Source organism: Chelonia mydas, chromosome 1 (assembly GCF_015237465.2).
Source record: "Chelonia mydas isolate rCheMyd1 chromosome 1, rCheMyd1.pri.v2, whole genome shotgun sequence".
NCBI lineage: Eukaryota > Metazoa > Chordata > Testudines > Cheloniidae > Chelonia > Chelonia mydas.
This window is the reverse complement of record NC_057849.1, coordinates 216,194,824-216,220,202: the sequence shown is the minus strand read 5'-3', so window position 1 is coordinate 216,220,202 and position 25,379 is coordinate 216,194,824. Positions and strand designations below refer to the sequence as shown.

At 49.1% G+C, this 25,379-nt stretch overlaps 1 protein-coding gene across 4 annotated transcripts in view; it reads right to left on the bottom strand.

The window, feature by feature from the left end:
- Positions 1 to 2,645: 2,645 nt before the first annotated feature.
- TEAD4 (TEA domain transcription factor 4) overlaps positions 2,646 to 25,379 on the bottom strand; it is a 76,374-nt gene continuing 53,640 nt past the window's right edge. For all 4 annotated transcript variants that reach the window (XM_043526185.1, XM_043526270.1, XM_043526222.1 and 1 more), the window contains 6 exons: positions 24,459 to 24,514; positions 22,397 to 22,527; positions 21,542 to 21,715; positions 9,536 to 9,676; positions 7,633 to 7,785; positions 2,646 to 2,868 (listed from right to left, as the gene is read on the bottom strand). In XM_043526185.1, the coding sequence (XP_043382120.1) occupies positions 2,755 to 2,868; positions 7,633 to 7,785; positions 9,536 to 9,676; positions 21,542 to 21,715; positions 22,397 to 22,527; positions 24,459 to 24,514 (769 nt within the window). In that variant the 3' untranslated portion in view covers positions 2,646 to 2,754. The remainder of the gene's footprint in view (positions 2,869 to 7,632; positions 7,786 to 9,535; positions 9,677 to 21,541; positions 21,716 to 22,396; positions 22,528 to 24,458; positions 24,515 to 25,379) is intronic.

The window sequence follows — 25,379 nt, the reverse complement described above, 5'->3', positions numbered from 1 at the left end:
AACTCCTCTATGCCCATCGGACATTTTGAATTTTAAGGCATGACCCCTTAGTGCTGCTGTTTCCCCTCCCACTTTTTGTCTGTCTTGTCTGCTCAGACTGTAAGCTCTTAGGTATTTGTACAGCACCTACCACAGTGGGGTTCCAGTCTCAGCTGGGGCCCATAGACCTACTGTAATACAAATTCGTAGTGATGATAAAGTGTCAGTAACCCTGGCTTTGCTTAGCAGCTCAACAGTTTCTTTTTCAAGGTAAACTCCACTGTCCTTTCTTCTGAACTTCTTCTCACATCCCTGCCCCTCAGAATCCTGTGTGCAAATACGGACTTGTAGATGCCGGCATCTTCCAGAAGATTTTCTACTGTTCCTGGCACATGTTCAGCCCCACTGGTGCCAACAACAGGGAGAGTGATGTATGGTCATTATAGAATCATAGAATAGAATAATAAAATATTAGGGTTGGAAGGGACCTCAGGAGGTCATCCAGTCCAACCCCCTGTTCAAAGCAGGATCAACACCAACTAAATCATCCCAGCCAGGGCTTTGTCAAGCCGGGCCTTAAAAACCTCTAAGGATGGAGATTCCACCACCTCCCTAGGTAACCCATTCCAGTGCTTCACCACCCTCCTAGTTGGACATTTTAATTTACAATTTAGTGGGGACCTGCTCTAAGGTTTTAACGATCACGTCCCTAGGTGACGTGATGGTTAAAACACCAGAGAACGTTCTCCCATTACTGCTGCACCGATGGGAGATTTTGAGGCCAATGTTAGTGCAGACACAGCCTTAAGGACTTTGTGCTTGAGTATCAGCTGCCTCCTGATCCATTCAGAAATGCAGGTGTGCGGTGTTCATAGACCAACTGAATGAGTCAAACGAAGGAGAAAGCTTCTATTTACGCACACAGTGCCATTGGCTGTTGTTCTTCAGTTGAGCTCATTCACCCTCAGGCAGTGTCAGCTGGCAATTAGTGAAAGGCAATCTAGAAAGAAACTTTTGTGAATGTCACAGGGCCTGGGTGGAATAGGCTAGATTTTGCAACATTCCAGAACATGGTGCAGATTCCCTTAAAACACAGGCTGGAAATGCCGCAGAAAGCCCTTGTGTCACTGCTCCAGATATAGCTAGGGCAGTACCCTACCTCTGTAGTGCTCAGCAGGTGCTGCCCAAGCAACACTGATGCCGTGCAGACCCTGGGTCAGGTCACTTTGGTTTCCCATGTGCTCCTGTTGGCTAGAACACAGTGGTTTTCCATACGCCAAGAGTCTGATGGATGGAAGTGTATGAAACAAATGTGTAAGATACTACGGTCTTTTGTTATTTTTCAAAAGAGTTGATGTTAAAAGCACCTGTAAAATGTGTTCTGAGGCATTGTGCCTGGACATCTGATACCCCACTCCCCAACAGCAGTGCAAACGTCTCTTCCAATACCTCGCAGCTAGACCTGTCTGGCTGATTCTTCTCCGACAAGGGACTCCATCACAATGGTATCGTGGGGCTCCATGTTTATCATCACTCACTGAAGCCAGGGCACATGGCAGTTTACAAGGGGAGAAGAGATTTCTCCAGCTGCCTGCTCCACAAACTCAGCTGGGACTCTGAAAGCCCAGCTGGGTTTTAATTCTTCTCAAGCATCATCACCAATAATAAGGAGCTGGCTGGACAAATTGTGCCCTCAGTGAGCTGTGTGCAACCCCACTGCCTGGAATGAAACAAGGGTAACTGATTGGGGCTTAGTAACCATAGTTTTGCTGGTGCACGAGAAGGGTCAGACTCCTGCTCCTTGAGCTGTGCTGGCTGTGCAGGGCAAACAGGAGTGAAAAGAAGAAAGATCTTATCTCAGTCCGAACAGCCAGCAGATGTGACTCTGAACACACACGGGGAGCAGATCTACTGAGTACAAAGACAGGGTTTTACACATTCACTTTTCTGAGCAGAGCTGCACTTCAAAGGAAAGAAAGCATCTCAGAAAGAAGAAAGTGTCATTCACACAACCCCAGCTTGGTAGGGTAGCTTTACTTCCCTTAGTACTGTATAGAAGACCTGAGCAAGCTTGGTGCTCAGACAAGCCTAATTAGAAGAAATGTGTGACTGTGCGTGTGCAAATGAGTCCACCTGCATATGTGATTATGTGTGTATGTGTCTGGTTGCACATATGCATTGCTGTGTGCATGCTTGTGCCTGGGCATGTCTATTGTGCACATCTCTATTCTTGCATCCATTTAACTGTGCAAGTGTGTCTCTGGGCAAGTGTGCTGGCCTGGAGTGCACACGTGGACCTGTGAATACGTACATGACTGTGTGTATGTGTACATGACCAAGCATGTGCATACATCGGACTCAACTTGTACTTGTGACCCAGTGCATGAGACTGTGTGCAAGCATGCAGGTGTACATCTGTGACTGTATGTCTGTGCATATGAGCGTGTGTATAATGTACATCTGCATCCTATTATCCTTGAGCTGCTCGGCGGCCTGGTTGCCCCAAATAACATGGAACCCAAAGGGGCTGTTAACAGAGATTGGTGGTGTGGTGTGATGTTGTGTTTTCAATGTCTTTGGTTTCAAGCCTTTTCCCCAATTACACAAGCCCATGACGCTGCACTATTTTACGGTTGCAATCACAAACTAGCTCGAAGATTCTTTTCTGAAAATACACCATGTCTGCAGTTTATTTTTCGGATTGGTATTGGGGGTTAGGCACGGGCGTTTCCCTCAGATATACATTCATGGAGGCAGTTCCTGGGCAGAGAATCTCTAGTCCTTCACCAGCCGGTAGATGTGATGCTGGGCACCATGTTCACTAGCTGACACCTCAAAAACATACGCTATGCACAGCAAGGTCTCTTGAGTGTCCCTGTTCGTCACAACCTAGACAGATGAGAAAGGAAAGCAAAAAAGCAAGTGCTATTTTTTCTGTCTCAACTTGTAAATATTCTAACATCTTTGAACGTATCCAGTGTTAAACATAATCCACAGAATGAACAACAGGAAAGATACACAGTTCAGCAATGACAGCCCCAAACTGGGGCTGTCTCCAAACACCAGTAATGAAACACCTGCTTGGTACCAACAGGGGGGCGCTTTCTCACAATGTGAGGACTGAGATGCAGTGAAAGCACAGGAGGAGAAGCGTCCTCAGGACCATAAAGAATGGAAATATGTGGCCAGTGAATAATAAGCACTCACCCAGCAAGGGGGGGAAAGTCTTGTCAGGACTGGGAGCAGTGAGCAGCCGTGTGTCCTTGGAGCCAGCAGATGTCACTGTTCCCAGGGGTGACGAAGGGTGAATTACACTGAGAATTCCCCAGCACTGAGAGGGTGCTGAAGGGAAAGGTCTCCTGACGCCAGTGAAAGAGGGCTCTTAGCAGCTTGTGGAGTGCGGTAGGAGGGGACATCAAGACTTGGAGCCTAATTCACAGTTGAGATGTAAGCGGGGTGGCAAGTCTGTAGAAATTTTGGTGGTGTCCAGAACCCCCCCCCCCCCAATTCCACCCCCCCACCTGCCTAAGGCTCTGGGAGGGAGTTTGAGCTGGGGGGGAGGTCTGGGGTCCAGGCCCTGGGCTGGGGATTGGTGTGCAGGAAGGGTGCAGGGTGCAGGCTCTGGGAGGGAGTTTGGGTGCAGAAGGGGTGAAAGGTTGGGCTCTGGGAGGGAGTCTGGGATGCAGGCTCTGGGATGGAGTTTGGGTGCTGGCTGCAGGCTCTGGGCTGAGGCAGCAGGTGGGGGTGCAGGAGGGGGTGAGGGGTGCAGGCTCTGGGACAGAGTTTGGGTGCTGGGTGCAGGCTCCAGGCTGGGGCAGGGGATGGGTGTGCAGGAGGGGGTGAGGGGTGCAGGTTCTGGGATGGAGTTTGGGGATGGCAGGAGGTGCGGAGGGAGGGGGTGCAGGCTCTGGGAGGCAGTTTGAGGGTGGGAGGGGGTGCAGGGGTGATGGCTGTGGGGTGGGGTTGGGGATGAGGGGTTCATGATGCAGGAGGGGGCTCAGGGCTGGGGCAGAGGGTTGGGGTGCAGGGGGTGAGGGATCTGGCTGGGGGTGTGGGCTCGGGGGTAGGGCAGGGCTGGGGATGAGTTTTGGGTGCAGGCAGGCTGCCCCGGGGCTGGGGCCAGAGAGGAGGACTCCCCTCAGCCCTCTCCCCGCCGGCAGCAGTGAGCTCTGGGGGAGGGGCCCCCTCTCCCCTCTGGCAGCACACTCACCCCGTACCACTGTCACTGCATGTGATCCTAGGGCCCCTCTCAGATCCAGGAAGCCCCCTTGTCTCCCCTGTGGTGGGTGCCGGGGGGGGGGGGGGAGGGGGCGGCTTCCATCACATGTGCGCCTCCTCCCCTGTTGCTGCCCCTCACTGTAGCCTCACTGGGGGTGGGGGATGGAGCTGCCCCTTGCCCAGCGTAGGGCAGGAGCGGTGACTGCGGGCGGGGGACCCTCTGTGTTGCTGGAGGGTCCCAATGGAAAAGGGAAGGGTCCGAGGCAGAAGGGCAGGGTCAGGGCTCCCTGCCCTGGCATTAGCGGATGTCGGGCACTAGGACCCTGCGGCGGCAGTTGATGCCAGAAGCCAGCAGAGTGGAGGCAGCATGGAGCTGCAGGGGAGAGTCAGGGACGCTCCTGGACCCAGGGGAGGTGCGTGGGGGCAGCAAGTGGGGGCTGGGGGACACTCGGGAGGGGTGCGGGGAGGGGGGGGCAGCAGGCAGATCCTGGGGAGAGACCCGGCCCCAAACATTGGTGGAGCCGGGCCCCCAGGCCCTGAATATTGCTGGAGCCTGGGCACCATGGGCCCATACAACTTGCCGCCCCTGGATGTAAGATCGACTCCCTTATACCTCCCAATGCCCACTTACTGGTGGATGAATGGGGGTAAGCAATGCGGAATGGGTTTAACTTACACACCAAGAAGATGTAAGCAAAAGGTGCCTGCGAGTTGCCTACTTGAATTTACACATTCGTACAGCCTCCTGCTTGTTACTTTTTTTACTACATCGACCCCTCCCCACCCCAGCCCCTCAATAATCTCCACTACGCTGCAGAATCACTCTCCTGCAGCCTGCGTGACTGATCGCTGACAGCGATTGTCGTATGCATCCCACAGTTCCCAGCACAGCTCCCTTAGTGGCTGTGTTCTACAGCAGACCTTTGCCCCGTTCTGTCCTGCGTGAGGAGCCAGGAGGGTCAGAAGCTAAATCCTCACACTGGCAGATCACAGAATCATAGCCCTGGTCTACACTGTGGGGGGGAATCGATCTAAGTTACGCAACTTCAGCTACGTGAATAACGTAGCTGAAGTCGACGTACTTAGACCTACTCACCGTGGTGTCTTCACTACGGTGAGTCGACTGCTGCTGCTCCCCCATCGACTCTGCTGCGCCTCTCGCCGAGCTGGCGTACAGGAGTTGACGGGAGAGCGCTCGGGGGTCGATTTATCACTTCTAGACTAGCCGCGATAAATCAATCCCCCGCTGGATCAATTGTTGCCCGCTGATCCAGCGGGTAGTGTAGACATACCCATAGAATATCAGGGTTGGAAGGGACCTCAGGAGGTCATCTAGTCCAACCCCGTGCTCAAAGCAGGACCAATCCCCAATTAAATCATCCCAGCCAGGGCTTTGTCAAGCCTGATCTTAAAAACCTCTGAGGAAGGAGATTCTACCACCTCCCTAGGTAACCCATTCCAGTGCTTCACCACCCTCCTAGTGAAAAAGTTTTTCCTAATATCCAACCTAAACCTTCCCCAATGTAACCTGAGACCGTTACTCCTTGATCTGTCAAGGATGTCACAGTACCCCATGCTGAACTGCTATCAGACCAATTGTGGGCCTGTACCTTACGAGGAGCATGGCCACCCTTGGAGACAATGCTCCAGGAGGGAAGGAGCTCATTTGTTAATTTGTGAATTTTTTAGCTCATTTTGTTGTGTTCTATTTTATTTTCATGCCTTATGCTTACCTTTGTGGCTGAACTAATCATTGCCCTCTGTCCGGGATTCAGAGATGGGAACTGGCCAGGCCCAAGCCTGGAAGCGGGCATCCAAGTGCTCCAGGGAGGTAGCAGCCAACTAGACTCCCGTAGCCTCAGAGACCCACATTCAGAAGTGTTGCATAAGGCAGGGCATGCATTACATGATGGTACATAAGAGACTACGTCTAGAGGGACTCTAAGCTGGTGAAAACCACAGGAGGGGGCTGGAAGAATTTATTGAGACCTGTCTCTATTTGGCCCCGGGAGCCAAAGGGTTAAAACACCTTGTACCACGAGAGACCCCTCACACCCAAGTGGAAGAAGGTGGGGAGGGTGGAAAATTCTCAGACTGCACTCTAGGACCCAAGGCTGTAGGATTACCAGTGCAGGAAGTGAAAGGCTTTGTTGGCCTACGTGAGATACAGCTGTCTGTGGTGGGAGGTGGGGGAGTACCTACGATTATTCAGACTGTAAAATCCCGTGGGAAGGAAATGAGGTGAGCAGGTAAAACAATAGGGCAAGTTCATCTGTAGATGTACAGGGACACTGGGGAAGGCTATGGAAGGAGGTGAGCTGGAAAGCATTTACAAGTGCTCGTCAGCATGAACTATGGCACACAGACCTCGTCTCTCTCCACTGCCCCACCTCCCTTCTCTGCTCATTCTCATCTATAACAACACTTGGCATTTACTCAGCTAGCACCTTTCCTCCAAGGATCTAAAAGCTCGATACAAGTGTGAAGGACTAAAGCTTCATAAGGCCCTGTGAGGTAGAGAAATGGCATTAACCCTGTCCTACAGATAAGGAAACTAAGCTACGGAGGGGTGATGTGACTTGACCAAGGTCATAGGATTTCCAGGGCAAAGCCAGGAACAAAACCCAGGCCTCCACATTCCCAATCTTGGGCATTAGCCACAGGAGCATCCTTCACAGATCTAGTGAGTGAGAACTCAAGCTGTGCATTAAAGAGGCACAGCACAGAGCTCACAGTCCAGAGTGGCTTTAAGCCACCCTTGCACCCTCCTAATTCTTGGCTGTGCCAGGGGCTGGAAAGGGCCCAAATGTAATTTGGACAGCTCTGGGAGCCTAAGCTCTGGCAACCTCCCAACCCAGGGCTTGCCTTATGGGCTGCAGTGCTGCATGGAATCTCTGCAGCAACACGCCCCTTCCTGTCCCGCCCTTTACACCAGGATTTGGGATGGGTCCTGGGAAGGCAGCTTCATGGCTGTCTTCAGCAGTGCCTGAACTGGAGTAATCTTCCCCCAGTCACAACCAGGGCTTTTAGGGTTTTTTTATGATGCGCTGGCCCTCTTAAATGGTGTAAAGGGGCCAGAGCAGGGACAATTATTTCACCCTCTGTCTATTTTTGGTACTGGAGTCTTCTTTATTGCAACTTCTGCCTTCACATCTGGCACAGCTTTTTGGCGTCATCTATTCTCCCTTTTCAGACCTTCTTCATCTCTCCTTTCTCTCCATTGCCCATGCCTCTCATTCTTCTCCCTGTGTTCCTGATCCTATGTATCTGAATAACTGCACTCTGCGTAGCTCTGTAAGGGGTGCTGAGACGCAACTGACACTAAATAAAATTAACTATTGAGCTGTATGTGGAAAACTTTGACTCGCAGCTGGGGACTCTTGGATATGGCTTAAATATTTCAAGGCAACAATAAAAACAATTCAGTGCCCCCACCTGTAAAATAGTAAAGTTCTCCAGCACGCTGTTCATCATGTATTTCTCTGGGAGATGTTTGAGTTTATGGATGAAATTAATCATGTATTCACATAGAGGGGAGCGGTGGATGCGATAGGAATAGTGTCCATTTTCATAGTGAGCATACTCCGTCTACAGTGTAAAAGAGAAAAGGTGCACACAGGGTCACCACTGTTTTTATTAATGTTACTGATAGTTAAAATAATAATAACCACGTGCATTTTCACATCGCTTTACTAACATTAGTTCATTCATCATTCCTTACAATCATCCACTCTGAAGTAGCTTTCCTTGAGCTCTCAAATTTCTCCTGCTTTGATTATTTAAAGAAAAGCAAAGGAACATATCTACTGTGGTAATAACAGTTTGCACTATTATAGCGCCTTCGAGCTCAGGACCTCAGGGTGCTCTGCTGCTATTAATGATTTAAGCTTCCCAATGCCTCTATGTGATAGCTCAGTAGCATTATTCCTGTTTCACTGATGGAGAAACTGAGGCACCCAGAGGTTGTGACTTGTCTGAGATCACACAGCAAGGCAACGGCACATCTAGGAATATACATCCTGAGTCCCAGTCCAATTCTCTACCTACCAGAGCATGCTGCCCAGATTAGCAAATGGGGATTAAACATTTGTGGAACTCTTTCATTACTATCACATTTATCTCCAGTATAGAATCATAGAATATCAGGGCTGGAAGGGACCTTAGGAGGTCATCTAGTCCAACCCCCTGCTCACAGCAGGTCCAATCCCCAATTTTTGCTCCAGATCCCTAAATGGCCCCCTCAAGGATTGAACTCACAACCCTGGATTTAGCAGGCTAATGCTCAAACCCCTGAGCTATCCCTCCCCCCTAACATGTACATGTAAACTTCCCCCAAACTGAAGTGACAGGGGAGTTTATCACTTCTTAGCAACCCTCTGCATTCCCCATATGCCTTCATCTTGTTTTCCCATTAGAATCCTATCTCCTCCCCCACATGCCGGCACCCCCATCGCAACAGTAATTCAGAGGAGGAGGAGGTGCTGCTTCTTCTCCCCTCTTCTGAGATTGCCATGAGGCTCCCAACCTCTGCTGACCCCCGAGCAGTGGGATGGCCCCTAGCCAGAGATTTGCTTTTGATTTCAGCAGACACAGTGAAGAGCAGCCGTTCTTGCTGCACTTTTAAAAAAGGTGTAGCACCTATTCCTGTCAGAGCTTGCGGTTATATGAGGAGCAGAAGGGATCGGCCTAGACACTCACCCTGGTGGGTGGCATTATCTGTCAGTAAAGGTTTATCTTTGTAAACATATGGGTTAGAAACTTCCTTTGACTATATATTCTATCTTTGTTGAGAATCATCCTGCAGGCCAGCTGAACACACTGAGCAGGCTAGAGCCATGTGTTTAAAAATCCTGACTCAAGCCCCATAAAAATCACAAAAGACTGGCTTAAAAATCATGAGTTTATAAAAATAATAATAAATGTGGGGATCTTTCTATTTGCCTTCTGGTTTGTAAGCCCCAAGAGGTCAAATTTTCAAGCTTTTCTCCTCAACTATGAGGGCTGGGAACTTCATTGTTTAAACTAATGAAAGCCGAGTCTCTCTCAATCACTGGACTCCAGGAGCTGGCGCTTTAAGAAAAACACCAAATATTGCAAGACATGTGATAAAATTGTGTGAGGGGGCAACACTACAGGCAGGATCAGGCCCATCCCTGCATGTCTGACACGCTGCACTAGACTGATGCTTCCTGATTTTCAATCCTTTTCCAAGCCACCTCCCTGACAAGGGGATACTTTCTGCCCTCAGAGGCACGGGTGGGGTTTGTGAGGACATGCAAGGGCTGAATTGCACTCCAGAGTACTCTGCACTCAGGGCTCTGCTGCCTTCTCTTCCTACCTCCACTTTCTCCACCACCTGCTTTCCGAAGGAGCACACTTTAGTGGAGCAAGTAATGATCATGTTTTCTGGGCTTTCGTATTGGCTGGAAACACCATAGAAAGATCTGGATTCATCTTCAATGTTGGTGTTCAAATCAGCCTGCAGGAAAAAAGACAAGGATAGTAGGCGATTCCCAAGTAGCTCATTAGTTTTGGGTCACCGGCATCACACACACCACCCAAGGAAAGAGTTCTCCTCTGGCCTTGGGCTTTTGTTTTTGGGGGTCAGGGAGAGGGGAAATCACGCTGCCAAAGCAGATCAACATGTGTGCCCAAGAAGTGGAGGAAATCTGGGCATGGGACACCTTTTCAAATTTGGGTGCCTAAAGTTACGCATCTAAATTCTAATTTTGACATTTAAATCCCTATTTAGGGTCTTGAAATAGGTATTTGTGGGCTTAAGTTAGGTGCACAAGCTATCATTAGGGCTCTAAGTTTGAAGATGTGGTGCTACACCACTACCACCAGGGGTCACACTAGCCTGATATTCTATCCTGAACAAGGAAAAGAAAAGTTTACAGGTGCCTTGCAAAAAACAAAGCAACAGAAAAAGGCATTTAGTTTATTCAACTTCATGAAATAAGAGAACAGAGAGCCCCAAATTCCTCAGTGCCTGATGTGACCAGGTGCTAATTTACTATATTACCTTTCCTTCGATTCCTATGGGCTGGTTCAATCTGTACTACCCCCCTGCAAGGTTAAGGGAAATGGGGAAGAAAATCTCTTTCTGCTTCTGGCACAGAGGACTCTATGGCCCTGTTGACAGTGCGACAAGAACCAGCATACTAGGAACACAATTCTAGCATGGTTTTCCTGACCGCCAGCAGAGATTTTTATCCAAGAACCTGGTTATGGAACCATGCTCTACACTAGACACTGGGAGAGCCCACTGTGCAGTGCAGCTAGTGGGATTCTCAGAAAAAACTTCATGTCCACATTGGTCAGAGAAACCTGCTAGAATCCTGCTAAGAAAATCCAAATAATCCCAGAAATATAGGGCGGGAAGGGACCTCATGAGGTCAGCTAGTGCATCTCCCCATGCTGAGGTAGGATTAAAATACCTAGACCGTCCCTGAGAGGTGTATGCCTAACCTCTTCTTGCTATCCAAAGATTGGGATCCCACAGCCTCTCCAGTTGGAAAGTTTTTCCTAACATCCAAACTAAATCTCCTTTGCTGCAAACTCAGCTGATTATTTCTTGTCCTACCCTTGGTGCTGGTGGACATGGAGAACAATTGATCACCGTCCTCCTTACACCACGTTTAAACAGAGCTAGAGCGAAGGTGGGATCACAGCGCTGACAGACCCTTAGTATTGGAACAAAGTCAGTAGGTTCCTCCATGACTGCTGCAGCCAAGCCCAGATATAGGGAGACTCTGCACTGGCTGTGTTAGTTAGGTTAGGAGTTAGAGAGCCAAGAACCTGGTCTGTCTGCATGTACGGCAAGCACAATAAAGAATCCTTGTCCTGTTCATCACAAGTCCCATCTCTCCTCGATCAGGAGAGGTGTTACACGAATCTTTCTCTGGGGCCTCCCGCAAGAGATAGTGGTGCCACTTTATTACCATTTCCAGGAAGTTACAGTTTTAGCTCCAGAATCGGAAGCCCGGGAGCACAAGCTGGCCGGGGCAGACAAGGTCTCTGCACTACACAAGTGACCAGCAGGTGTCGGTCCCCACCGAACGTTGGAGCCAACGCCACAGATGAATTCATCGCTTTGCCAATGGTGACACTAACAACATTAGCAGGAAGCCATGTAGAAACGTACAGCATTTCAATCCAATCTAATTCCCCTGCCGGTTAACGTGCTGCTGCAGGCACATGGAGGGCAAGGAGGAGGAAATGCAATCAACCCCTACCATTTATTTCACCAAGTCCAATTTCCATTTCCCACTTAGCACGTCAGCTCCATTGTCCCATCCCTGCTGCCTCCCTCTGCATCTGCACAGGCTGCAACGTGCTGCGTGCAATGGGTACCTGGAGGAAATGGGCGCCTTCAGGAAACCTGTTGGGCTCAGGTAGATACATGATGCCATTGAAAGCTGAGCCAGCAAGCCACTGAAATCCAGTCACCACTCATTTTCCCAGAGCACATGTCGCAAGTTCAGAGCAACTGCCCCTGTATTTCCCCTTAGTGGTCCAGCAAAGGCACCCACACACAGGCTTCCAGCTCCCCGGCCGATGCCTTTCTGGATGGAGACTCCCGTCTCTCTCCCTCCTGACCAGAGTATGTCCAGGCTGCACAGCTCCCTGCCTGCACTGTGTGATTCCCAGTACAGACAGGCTGCCCAAGGACACCTCCTCGCTTTCTCCTCAGAGACGGTTAACAGGTGTAATTGCTACGGTTATAAGGTACCACAGCCAGCATTTCTTAAACAAGCTTACTTTATTCTTAAGGTAAAAAGCATATTAAGAAAACATATCAGAAAGAACAAAAGAACCCCTACACATGCTAATAAGCTTACCAGAGTTAACCCCAACTCTAACATAGATTATGGCAGGAGCAGTCCTTCAAAGCCCCACCCCAGGGGTTTCTTTGTGGTTACAAGTTCATCACAGCTTCAGCATAAAACAAGCTTATGGGACCTTAGTAGGCCAGGTCCTTCCAACCAACCCATAAGCAGTGGTTCTCAGACCCCCTAAAAAATGTCAAATGGAGGTACAGACCCCTTTGGAAATCTATTGTCAGTACATATAGTTGAATTCTGTTCAGTCAATTTTCAGTCTAAGTCTTTCGCGGACCCCTTAGACATAGTTCCACGGACCAAACCACTGCCCTAAGGATTGGGGCCCTCCATGGACCAGGGGTCCTGTCCATTTGCTGGATCAGGAAAAAGGCCCTGAGCCAGTTTAAAACCAGGCTATTTACCCAAACCCTTCCTTTGTCTGTCAATCCCTGGAGAATCCAGTTTGAACTAGCATATGCGCATCTTTCCATGGAGATGGCTTCGCTGGAGATGTCACAAGCTGGGGGAATTTGCCTAATCACCCCCTGCTTTACCCATCCCATGGAAATACATATAATTTCACAACAACACATACACCACTGCATTTTTAATACAATGGACCCTAAAGGTATTAACCCTACTTCCGTGAGGTCTAACTTAACTCAGTAAAGCAGGGGTGACCAAACCATGGCTCGCGAGCTGCACGCGGCTCTCTTACAGTTAAAGTGTGGCTCATGGAGCCTGTTCCCCTCCCCCCCCGCCGCACACATTCTCCACCTACCAGACTGGGGCAGGTAGAGCTCAGGGATTTCTGCCCTGTGGCAGGGTGGTGGGTCTCAGGGCTTCAGCCCCTCAGGAGGTGCCTGCAGGGGCAACGGGACTGACGCCCCGAGCCCCAGCAGGCACGGCCCGCAGGGCTGAAGCCACGAGCTCTGGCAGACGTGTCCGGCTCTCAAACTTCTGAAGATTATCATATGCAGCTCAGAGGACCAGTAAGTTCGGCCACCCCTGCAATAAAGTTTATCTTAATTCCATAAGGTTTATTCAGGATATTATCCATCTGTCACAGCACATACTCAGGACCAAATGACAGATGGGTTTATGGCAGGCTTTGATGAAGTAAGTACAGTGGCTACAGGTCTGAATTCTAGCCTAGCAGCTGTAGTCTCCAGCCACAATTCCAGGTGGACAAAGATCAATTCAGTGAAAAAAAATCTATATTAGTAGAACAGGAAGATTGCATAGTTGGGCACTCAAGAGTCAAGAAATGTCAGAGTTAAGAATATGCAACCATTGCTCTGCCCCATATAAGTGTGCTTTGCAATACAGCCTTTAGCTACAGTTGCACACCAGTCCTCAAATTATACAACATAACTGCATACAGTTATTACCAAAGCCTTAAACAGACATAGCATCTTTAAATGCTTCTTTATTCTTCTATATGTTATGTAACTCATTTCACTGTCAGAATGGTCTGTCTTATTTTGAGAGACTCCAATGTTTTATAAGATACAGTCTCTTCTCTCTAAAGGATTGGGCAGATCTTCAGCTAATGTAAATCAGCATAGCTTCGCTGAAGCCAAAGGAACTACTCCAATTTACACCAGCTATGGATCTGTCCCTAATGTCTTCATAACGTTGTCAGTACCTATGTTCTACGCTTCCAACAGGATACTTTGGTTTTCCTGTGGCAATTGATACAATTCTGCACGGTGTTTTATCAGTGTATTAGCTCACCTGCTGTTTCTTTAACATATGAGGCTGTTTCGGCCCTGATCCTGCAAGCACTGACACATGTGAGTAATTTTCACACCTGAGTAGTCCCACTGAGCAAGAGGAGTAAAGGATCCGGGCTTAACTGTGTGCATTTTGGACTTTGTGGCTATGTAGCATAGGTGATCAAAAAAAGATGTGGGGTTGTTTCAAAATCAGATTTTACAATGTTTTCTCTAGGAAAATTAGCAAGCATTTTATCCAGAAAACCTCAGAGAAAACTGAATTATCTCTTGACCAGTAATTGTGGTAGAATTTTTGGGAAACAAATTCAGTCACTGAGAGGTGAAACAGAAGGATTGCAGTCCCACTTTAAGTGAAAAGCTCCACACAACCTTAACTAAGAAGTCACTGCGGGTGCCTCCATAGTTGGCAACTCACCTATGAAAAGGTCAGGGCTTAGAACTTCACACCTGTTTAACACCTAGTTAATCCACATTAAACTATTTGGCACTAGGTAAATTTATGTTAATGCTGTTCCAATAAAGCAGGGAGCATTACCATTCAGTAACATTAAGCCCATGTCTACACTACGAGTAGCATAGCCCCAACGCTGTAGCTATGCCAGCCTAACCCTGTAGTATAGATGCAGCCGACAGCATTTTTCCACTGCTGTAGAAAACCACCTCTCTGAGGGATGGTAGCTAGGTCAACAGAAGCATCCTTCCACTGACCTAGCTGCATCTGCACCAGGACTTGGTTGGCATAGGAAAAACTATGGGTTTTTCACACCTCTGAGCTCCGTAGCTATGTCAAACTAAATTTTAAATGCAGACCAGGCCTCATCCAAACCCGTTTCCTGGGAACCATCCTGATATGCCATGTCCCAATGAAGTAACCACCTATAATCCAGTGATATTTTATGTTTATTCAGCACCTTTCAATCCCAAGCACATTGCATATTACAGCTGGGATTTTTCATAGAGGCGTTTGGCAGTTAAGCACCCAACTCCCATTGAAAATCAATAGGAGTTGGGCACCCTATCTATGTTAGTCACCTTTGAACCTGCCGACCAGTATTCCCTCTAATTTTTCCCACCCACGTGCGGAATGAATTTTGTTATGTGCACCACTATGAAGGTGATGTGGCAGGGCTGGGGCCGAGGGGTTCGGAGTGTGGGAGGAGGCTCAGGGCTGGGGCAGAGGGTTAAGTGCAGGGGGGAGGGCTCTGGGGTGGGGCCAGAGATGAGGGGTTTAGGGCTGGGGCAGAGGGTTGGGGTGCAGGGGTGTTTTGTTTTAACCATAATGGGAATATTTTTGCATATGCTTCCAGTTACGACTGGTCCAAGGGCCATGAATTTTATAATCCACAAAAGAAAAACTACATTTTTCTGCGTAATGCAGCAGAAGAGTTAAAGCCCAGGAATAAGAAGTAATGTGTATAATTCTGACTGGTGTTACAGCAGTACTTTTCTGCCACTGGACTCCCTTGCAGTTGTCAATTTTGGATCACTAACATTTAGCAGGAAAGCCTCCGGCTGGGGGTGAGGGCTCTGGGGTGGGGCTCAGGATGAGGAGTTTGGGGTGCAGGACGGTGCTCTGGGGCTACGGCGGGGAGAGAGGACTCCACCCAGCCTCCTCTCCCCACAGCAAAACCTGGGCTGGGGAGGAGAGGTGCCTCTCCCTGCCGCGGCAGCTCCGGGGCTGGGGCCACGGGGCAGGCGCTGTGACGTTGCACTCCATAATGCTTTATAGAAATATGCTTATAAGTGTCAATATGACGTAACTGGAATATGTTTTATGCTAGATATGCCATGTAACATATCTTTGCAAAGGTTATGTTCTACTGCACATATTAATCCTATTCATATGCATGTGTCATTTTTATATCTGAAGTTATGAGTGTTGGCTCTATGCTTGTATTTAAAGTGTTTGCTGCTCCCAGAGCCTGCATCCAACACCCTCTTCCCTCACTCTGAACCCCTCGGCCCCAGCCTGGAGCCCCCTCCTGCACCCCAACCCCCTCATCTCTGGCCCCACCTTAGAGTTCATACATCCAGCGAGAGCCCGAACCCCGTCCCAAAGCCCAACCTCCTGCCCCAGCTTGGAGCCCCTTCCCACATCCCAAACCCCTCATCACCATCCCCACCTCAGACCCCACACCCCCAGCCAGAGCCCTCACCCCCTCCTGTACCCCAACCCCCCGCCCCAGCCTGGTGAAATTGAGTGAGAGTGGGGGAGCGACAGAGGGGAGGGATGGAGTTAGCAGGGGGCGGGGCCTTGGAGAAAAGGCCGGGGGCAGGGCAAGGGTGTTCAGTTTTGTGCAGTTAGAAAGATGGCAACCTTATCCCCAGCACAGCTGCTCTCGGGTACCTCACCCAGCTGCAGGAAGCTCCACGGCTGCTGCCTTCAGCGCCCAGCTCTGACTATTTGACGATTTTAAAAATCCTATGACCATGAAATTGACCAAAATGGACCATGAATTTGGCAGGGCCCTACTCATTACATATTTCCCACTTAGAAGGCAGGCCTATGGAATCCTGCATCAGCTGCAGCTTCCAGACGGTCGCCATGGTAGGTTCCATGCAAAACAATAGTCTGGCTTGGAGAAGGTAGAACTTGGGTCTTGGTGGCTAGATCCATATCTGAGAGGAAAGGGGGAGGATTTTGGCTAACCAAAGATAACAGAAGGCATTTCCAGCCACTAGCGAGAGCTGGGAATCCAGGAGCAGAGAAGAGTTCCACAAGACTGCAAGACTCCGTGCCACTTTGACAACTGGAGGACAGCTGCCCCCGCTCTTCGACACAGCTCCCTCTGCCAACACACAATTCCTACGCTTCTGAACGCACATGGCAAGCAAATTGGCTGGAAGAAGTGCATTTTTACAAAGCCCCTTGTTAGAAGAGAACAGCTGTTAAAAGTCAGTGCAGTCTTGCTAGGATTCCTTAGCCCAGGTGAAATTAACGGGGGTTCTCAGTCCCATTCTCAGTGAAAGGTGCAAACATCATAAAAATCTTCATTAGTAATTGCTGCCTTGTTTGCTGTCTGCAATGGCGATTAGAGAGGCCAAGGACAGAATGGACTTAGAAACTGAATTGCCCTCTCATCCCTCCAGGCAGTACCTGCCATGTCCAGATTTAAGGCACACTGTCGGGCCGGGCACTGTGCGTGGGGAAGCGTGCAGTGCTGCTGCTTTGTTCTGTCGGAAAGCAGATGATTTCAGTCTCCAGTCCTCCCCTCCAGCCCCTTCTATGAGTATTTCACTCACTTCATGAAAAGAAAGAACCAAACAATTTGATTGGTTTCTAGGCTTTCCTATTGCCAAGGTGAAGAGATTATTATGCTTATTTATCATCCGTTTAGGAAAAGTCTCCTATCAGCCCTTTGGGCAATTCCTCAGATGCACCTAGTTCTGAATCAGAATGCTCTGTGCACTTTAAATTAACCCTTGAGTGGCAGCAGGTGGTTTACCTCTGCAGACAGGTGCTTTGGACAGCGCTGGACTCCGATTGCCCACATGCAACCCCTGGTCTCTCATTTTCATTCCATCTCCCTCCCTGTGTGGCCCCTGGACTCATACGCCATCCCCTGAAAGTTTTACACTGCGAGTGCTCCATTCCAATGGCGTGTGAAGCCATAAGAACTCCCCCACCCCCCGTGCTATTAATACACATGCCTGTAGCAGGATGTTCAGGGGGAGAGCCAAGTAACAGGTGCGAGAGATAACGTTACACTGGAAAAGAGCAGGGCTGCCACTGCCCATGTGTTAGGAGGGTAATGTCTCATATTCATTGTCCTGTGCTGGAATGCGCTCAGAGCATGGAGAAATGTCACGGAGCAGCTCTTCACAAGCTGTCGATCCAAGGCCAAGGGTCAGTTCATTGTCCCTCGGGCTCCAAAGGCCAAATTCATCAAAGGAGTGTGTGTGCTGGGAGTGCTCAAGTTTTAAACAAATTGTATGTTTGACATCTGAAAACTAAAAAACTAATGAATGAATATGGGCACAGATCTGTCTCACTAGAGCCAGCCGTTGTGGGTAATGACCAAAATCCCCAAACTTGGGTGTTTTAAGTTAGGCATCGAATCCTTGCAAGCTCTTTGGGGCAGGAACTGTTGTTTTCTTCTGTGTTTGGACAGCACCTAGCACGCTGGTCTATCACTGGGCTTCTGGGTGCTACAGCAATAGAATTACATGAATAAATAAGAATTTAATAAATCAGTAGCTTGACTTTGAGAGGCACTGACCATAAGCAACTGCCATTGAAACTAACAGGAGCTCAGAACCTCTGAAAACCAATCCACTCATACATGTATCTAAATATGGATTTAAGTGTCTAATTTTAGGCATGCAAGTTTGAAAATTCTGGCCAGTATCTTGTTTTTATAGAACACTTTTCATCCAAAAGGACTTTACCAACTGTATAATGTAGGTATTGCTTTACCCACCACTGAAAAGCTGCCTCCTCTGTGGAGGAATAAGGTAGCTTCTTTGCAGTGCACAGCAACTAAGACAAGAAATGAAGTTGCATTGTTCATGCAGTTGAAAATGCAGAGCTACATAGCAGAATTGGTTGAAAATTTTCCACTGAATCGGTTTTTCAGAAAAAAAAAAAAAAAAAGTGGTTTTGACTCAATGATTTTTTTTGTAAGAGGTGTCTGGATTCTGCTGATTGTCAAAAAAAGAACTTCCAAAACCAAAAAGTTTTCAGTTTTCTGCCAAAACCTGAACAATTTTGGCCACCCCCCCGCTCTCCCTAAAAAGTTATTTGGAACTGCCGCCACAGGCCCTCACAGAACTTGTAGTTCTGCTCCCTCATGACCCCTTTCTCTGCTATGGGCTGAGTTTCCCAGTCAAACTACATCTCCTCTGATGTACTGTGGTTGCTCAACAAAAGAAAAGGTCCCAGGGCACCAGGGGAGATGTAGTCTGGCCAGAGAGCCTGGCACATAGAGCAGAATGAGGGCATGAGACACCCGAACTACAACTGCCATGAGGTACTGTGGCAGAATTTCCGAATGAATGTTGTTGGCTGAAAATTTCTGTGTTCAGTTTTTCACTAGAGAGTCTACCCTCTTCCCTCACCATCAGTTTCCCAACTAGCGCTAATGTTCAGCCACGGAGAATGTAATAATCAAAGGGCTTATCTACACCGTGGGGTAATGCGCTTTATAGACGTGTGATTTCTAAAGCACACCAGTGTGCTATGCTTTAACTGGTCTGCGTAGATCCCGCTGGTGCGTGCTAATCTCTAGTGTGCTTTAACACAGCACTGTTTCAAACAGTGCTATGTTAAAGTGTACCAGCAAGGTCTACAAGGACGAAATAATGCATAACATGTTAGTGCACTTTAGAAATTACACTCCCTTAGATGCATTACCCCACACCAAGCTGAAATTTTACAAGGTTAACACTGGCACTCTTGTGAAAATGCCACTGATTCTTAAATGTTCACAAGTGCTCAAGACCTCTGTTTTACATCTGATCCACAAGACAGCTGCTTCAGCAGCCCCGTACCCCATAGTGTCATGCTGAGACACTGGTTCAAAATTGACATCCAGTAAATCATAAATACTGCTGTTTGCAGATCCTGGAGAGTACTGTATATACTCGTTCATAAGCCGAATTTTTTTAGTAAAAAAGGAAGCACCAGAGAAGGGGGTCGGCTTATGAGTGGGTATACAGAGGAAGAGGTGGGACACAGCCCCTCCCCACCACAGAGGGGTCAAGGAGAGGTAGCACAGCCAGCAGACCCAGAAGGGAAGAGGCGGGGCCAGAGGCTCTCCGATTCTGGCCACGCCGCCCCGTCTGGGCTGCCGGAGCAGGCTGCGGCCAGGCCAGAGACATTCTCCCCTAGCCCTCTCCAGATAAGGTGGGAAGGGATGAGATGGGGAGAGTGTGGGGGTCCCAGGCTAGGGGTGGGGTCATGTAGGGAGTGGTCACAGGGGTTACTCCCCTGACCCCTAACTTCTACCCCCCCAAAAAAATTTCCCCACCAGTTGCTGTCCCAGCCTGTCAGGGTAAGCAGCTGGCGTGCCGGGACACTTTGTTTACTTAGGTTTACCTCCATGCCTGCGGACGCTCGAGGTAAACAAACCATCTCGGCCCGCCAGCGACTTATCCTGATGGGCGGGAGCCAAAGTTTGCTGACCCCTGAATTATAGGGTCGGCTTATGAATGAGTCATAAAAATTTTCCATTTTTACGTATCCATCTTGGGGGGTCAGCTTATAAACGAACTGGCTTACGATCGAGTATATACGGTAAGTATTCCTTGGAGGTTTCCAATCCAATTACTGACCCTGCCCAATCTTGCTTAGCTTATGATAAGCAGAGACAGGATCACAGCACAACATTTATGCCTGAAGGCCGTTAATGTGCCTGCTTTTAGGTGCACAGAAAGGCCACCACCACAACTCATCACCAGACATATAAAGCTCCCTCTGTGATTCAACAAAATACAGTGCCCCCACGGTATCAAAAAGGAACCAGGAAACCAAAATGCTGTATGGTATCACGGACTGCGCGCTCTCCGATGCATTCCAAATTCCGCAACATGCCAAATCATTCAAGACCAGGATTTGGAATGCCCCAGACACCAGGACATGTCAGTCCATGCCCTGCAATCAGGAGATGCCTCACCCATGCCCCGCACAGAGACAACATGTAGTCACCTTAGGCGAGATTCCCGCCTGTGCAGATGGCCTTCATGCCACTGAAATCCTTCAAAGTAAAGGCTTAATTCAGACTTCAATGGCATCTACTCCTTGTTTACCCATCTGGGGTAAAAAAAAAAAAGTCCGAAACACAACAAAGGAGTTCAGAAACAAGCCATTCACCCTCCTTGCTGAACTCCCTGCTGTCTCTGCTGAGCCTGCCAATCAAGTGGTCAGTTAGTGACAATTAACATGATGAGTCTGAGAGAAGGATGAGCGTCCACTAGGAACGGGACTAAGACCATCAGATCATTTCTCATAGTCTCGCTATGAGAAATGATCCAGCATTGAGTTGCAAGTGGTAATGTTAAAGTGAAAGGCTCCATATCTCATTACAGATTCCTCCAGCCATCTAGCCCTGCCACTGCCCCAAGCTGCTATTATTTGTAATCTTGTAATACCTACAATAACATCCGTCTCCAAATTATTTCCTCTGTGCCCTGCAGCACACACAAGATGCAATGGCACAATGCTACAGCTTTTGCAAAACCTGAGCTTGCCCATCAAAAATTCAATCCAGGCAACTGAGAGGGTAGAATTTTGCCAGGCTGATTCAACCTTAAGTTTTCTGCCAATTTACCAGAACCTCTCGGTCAGTTTTCAAGAACACATTTGCTGTATAATCCACTTTCATTGGTGCATGTTTCCTATTTTGTGGTCGGCCTTGTGCCTAGTGTAAATCACTTGTACATAGATAATGCAAACCCACAGAAATAGCGAGATAGGGCAGGAAGGGGGAAATAGAGTGCACGCTGGGAAGTTATTGAATATTTAGATTCAGGGAACAGATAGCTTCAAGGTTGCAGAGGAGAAGGATTTCCCTTACACATCAATCATTAAACCACTGGTCTGAACTGCAACTAAACAAACTCCCAAGAGTTTAATCAGTTACAATTTTGCAGAAGGCAACACCAAATATTTGCCTTGCTCCAGCCAGAATGTCACAATAAGGCGTTTTGCTCTTCAGGGGGAGTCCCAGATGCGAGCAGTGGGTGAATCGCTGCACACTCAACACTGAGTATCTGGTACTTCCCACAAAATAGCAAAAGGAGCAGGAGCAGCTGGGCAGCCTGGGAGCTTCCTTCTCTTACCCAGAACTTTACAAGGAAGAAGGCATTGGGTGGCCCCTTTTCAAAGAGCTCCTTCAGGCCCCCTTTCTTCTCAGGGAACTTGTCATAGATCTGCCGGATGTCCACCGCCTCGAGGTAGGGGTCACTGTAGCTGGGGCTTGACTGGCCAATGTGAACAAACAGGTGCTTGTTATACTGCAGGGAGACAGGTGTGAGACATTAGGGTGACACAGGATGGGCCTCGGTTCAGAGTTATCACCCAGTGCTCTTCACAGCAGAAAAGATGGGAACAGAATGTACTGGCTGGGACCATATAACCATAGAGTTCAGGGGAGCTTTTGGACAGAGACAAACCAGGGAGCCCATCTGGGCCTTAGGACCCAAAAAGCATTTACCTCACAACAAACATGAACAGTACATGGGCGGGAGGCCTCTTAGGAAAACATTGCAGGAAGTGCTGTCTGGCCCCTCGCCTGCTGAAATGGCTCTGCAGGGATTCTACCACTATCTCATGATCACCAGAACGCAGTTTGCTCTGGCCACATCCTCCCACCCTGGAACATACCCAGAATGTCCACTACACTAGGAGGGGAGACCAGAAGTCGATGGTGTAGAAGCGGCTACACTGGCTTCATGTCATTCTGTCTTTTGGGCCTTAGGACATTTTAATGGAGGAGAATCTGTTTTTACCAGATCCTAAATTGCCCAAGCTTGGCTTCTAAATTTGTCCCTGCCAATGCAGAGCAATTCAGTGGACTGGGCGCTTCAGTACATAGTTAAATAGCTAGACACATACTGAACAGCACACCCAGTGTAAATTAAAGCTATCCAGTGGCAAAAAATACATGGGAAGTGGGAGTGAGGTTTATATCTTACTGTATCTTGGTCTTGTTGTTGTTCCAAGAATGCAGAGAATTCTAACATCCAAAGTTTGGAGCTGGCAACCCTTCGCCCCTGCCAAGGTGGAGCCGATGGGGAAGGTGAGAGGCCAGCAGGAGACTCAAACCCTAAATGCAAGGGGATGAAAAAATGAGATGAAAAAGAGCCAAGTCAGCAACAACTGTCATTTTCAGCATCTAATGCAGGGGTGGGCAAATTTTTTGGCCTGGGCCACATCGGGTTTCCAAAACTGTATGGAGAGCCGGTTAGGGGAGGCTGTGTCTCCCCAAACAGCCAGGCATGGCCTGGCCCCCGCCTCCTATCCGACCCGCCCCGCTTCTAGCCCCCTGACGGCTCCCCCAGGACTCCTGACCCATCCAATCCCCCTGTTCCCTGCCCCCTGACAGCCTCCACAGCACTCCTGCCCCATCCACCACCCTGGCCCCTTGACTATCCCCAGACCCCCCACCCCTGACTGCTCCCTGCCACCCCATCCAACCTCCCCTCTCATTCCTGACTTGCCCCCGGGACTCCTGCCCCATCCAACCACCCCTTCTCCCTGTCCCTTGACCGCACTCTGAACTCCTGCCCCTGACTGCTCCCGCCACCCCATCCAACCCCCCGCCTCCTTCCTGACTGCCCCCCCCCGGACCCCTGCCCCATCCAACCCCCGTTTCCCGCCCTCTGACCACCCCGCCCCCTAACCACCACACTCAACCCCCCGCCCTCTATCCAACCCCCCTGCCCCTTTACCGCGCTGCCTGGAGCACCGGTGGCTGGCGACGCTACAGCTGCGCTGCCCAGAGCACTGGGTCAGGTCGCGGCTCTGCAGCTGCGCTGCCCGGCTGCCCAGAGCATCACACCAGCGGCACAGTGAGCTGAGGCTGCGGAGGATGGGAGACAGCGGGGGAGGGGCCGGTGGCAAGCCTCCCGGGCCAGGAGCTCAGGGGCCGGGCAGGAGGGTCCCGCGGGCCGGATGTGACTTGCGGGCCGTAGTTTGCTCACCTCTGATCTAATGTCACAGCCTAGTGAGAATCTTTTTTGGACTTCAACCCTCATATAAAACACTTGTCACAGACCCATCACTCTGTCCCTCCCCGATCAGTTTCTCAACTGTTCTTCCCTGAAGAAGTAACCCAGGATACGCTGCTAAGTAATGGATCAATCTAACTGCCACTGAAGTCAAAAGAAAGATTCCCACTGACTTCAGTGGGAGCTGGACTGGGCCTTAAATGAATAGCAAAACAATCTGCTTGGATATCTCAGAGCAGTCACCATGAATGAGGAAACGTTGAGATTGGGAAGGAAAAACCACCTTCTGCTCTACCAGAACAAGGCATCTGAGGAGAGTCACATTGGAAATACAACCCCCTTATTGTGGTGAAAACAGAGAGATCTTGTGGCTGGAGCATGGTGCTGGGATCTCATGACTTCTAATTCCGCCTCTGCCATTGACCTATTACGTAATCCTGAGCAAGCCATTTAGCCTTGCTCTGCTTCAACTAGTGGGAACTTGGCATCTAAATCCCCCTAGGCAGCTTTCAGAATCTCAGCCTATGTTTCTAATAACTTGCCTGTGTGCAGAGACAGCAGCCATTTTGGTTTTGGAGTTGCTGCAGCCTGGTGTAAGAGGAGACACACACACTGTGCTCTCTCAGAAACTTTACTGTTCTTCTTCCATGTTTGTGGCTTCCCTTAATTTTAAATGGAGTCATTCAGACTGAAAGTAAATATTGCTCCTTGTGGTAACCAGAGAAATTAAAAACACAGGATCAGGTATGGTGAGGTTAGATTGAGTGAGTGGAGCTGGATGGGACATGCATTGGTTGGCTATACCAGATAAACCTGTGGCTGGATAGAACAAGTCTGGGACTACATGTGGGTTGTTCTCATTCTTGTGGTTTCTCAGGTCCTTGCGGAATATTCGAATTTTCCATTTCCCCTTTAGTGGCAGGAAGCATGGAAGTCTCCTTTATTGTTATGACTAAAGAACTATGATTTTCTTACATGGCAACATGATGTGTATGTGCTGTGCAAGAAACTGTGTTTCCCTACCTACCTGGTAACGGGAGTGGAGATTGAACAGCATAGGTTTGTTGAGAAAAAGGTTTCACGCTGTAGGAATATACATGAGAGTTAGTTAAAGAAAAATCAAAGCATTTTGTTCAGTTCTCTGGGTAAATTAGGTGAAGGACTTTCCGGGGGGGGAGAGAAAGTAACTCCACGAGAGGCAAGGAGGGCCCAGAAAGGGGACCCTAACAGTCCCTATACAAAAGGGGCCTCTAAGAGCATAACTTCAGTAGAGCACCCAATGTATAAAAAGGGACCCACACAGCACACTGCATTCTTACCTACGTACCCAATAGCACAGACCCACTCAGGGGCATCCTTCAAGCTCACCTCAACGATTGGCTGTATGGAGATTGCAGGGCTTCTGACTTGATTCCCTACATGGCCTGCCCACTTAGACCCTAATGCCCATGTATTTATACAGCCTTTTGTCCAGAGATGGACTTAAGTGTGGGAAATGTCAGTAAATGGCAACTCAGCCTCTCTGTGTTGGGCTCAGCGAGCTCCTTTCCTGGTGATGGGCCATGTGGGGACAGCTTTTCAGAAGTGCTCAACACCCTCAACTGGGACTGGATTATCAACAGAGCTCCACGCCCAGTTAGGCCAGATTTTCAGAAGTGTTCAGCACCTGGCAGCGCCCCCTGTTCTCAGTGGGAGGTGGTGAGTGCTAAGCTCTGGAAAATCTGGCGCTTAGTCAAGATCCCTGAGGGATCCCTCCCCAGTTCACTTGCAAACTAGAGGCCTAATTCAGAGGCCACATGTAAGGTGATATATGCTAGATAGCTTTAGGGTCCCTTGGACCTACTCATACTCACTTACTGATGTGCACAGGCATCTAAACGGGTGTGACTTACATGCTGAGAAGCCAAGACGTGTGAGTTGAAGGAGGAGAGGTGGCCAACTTTCATGT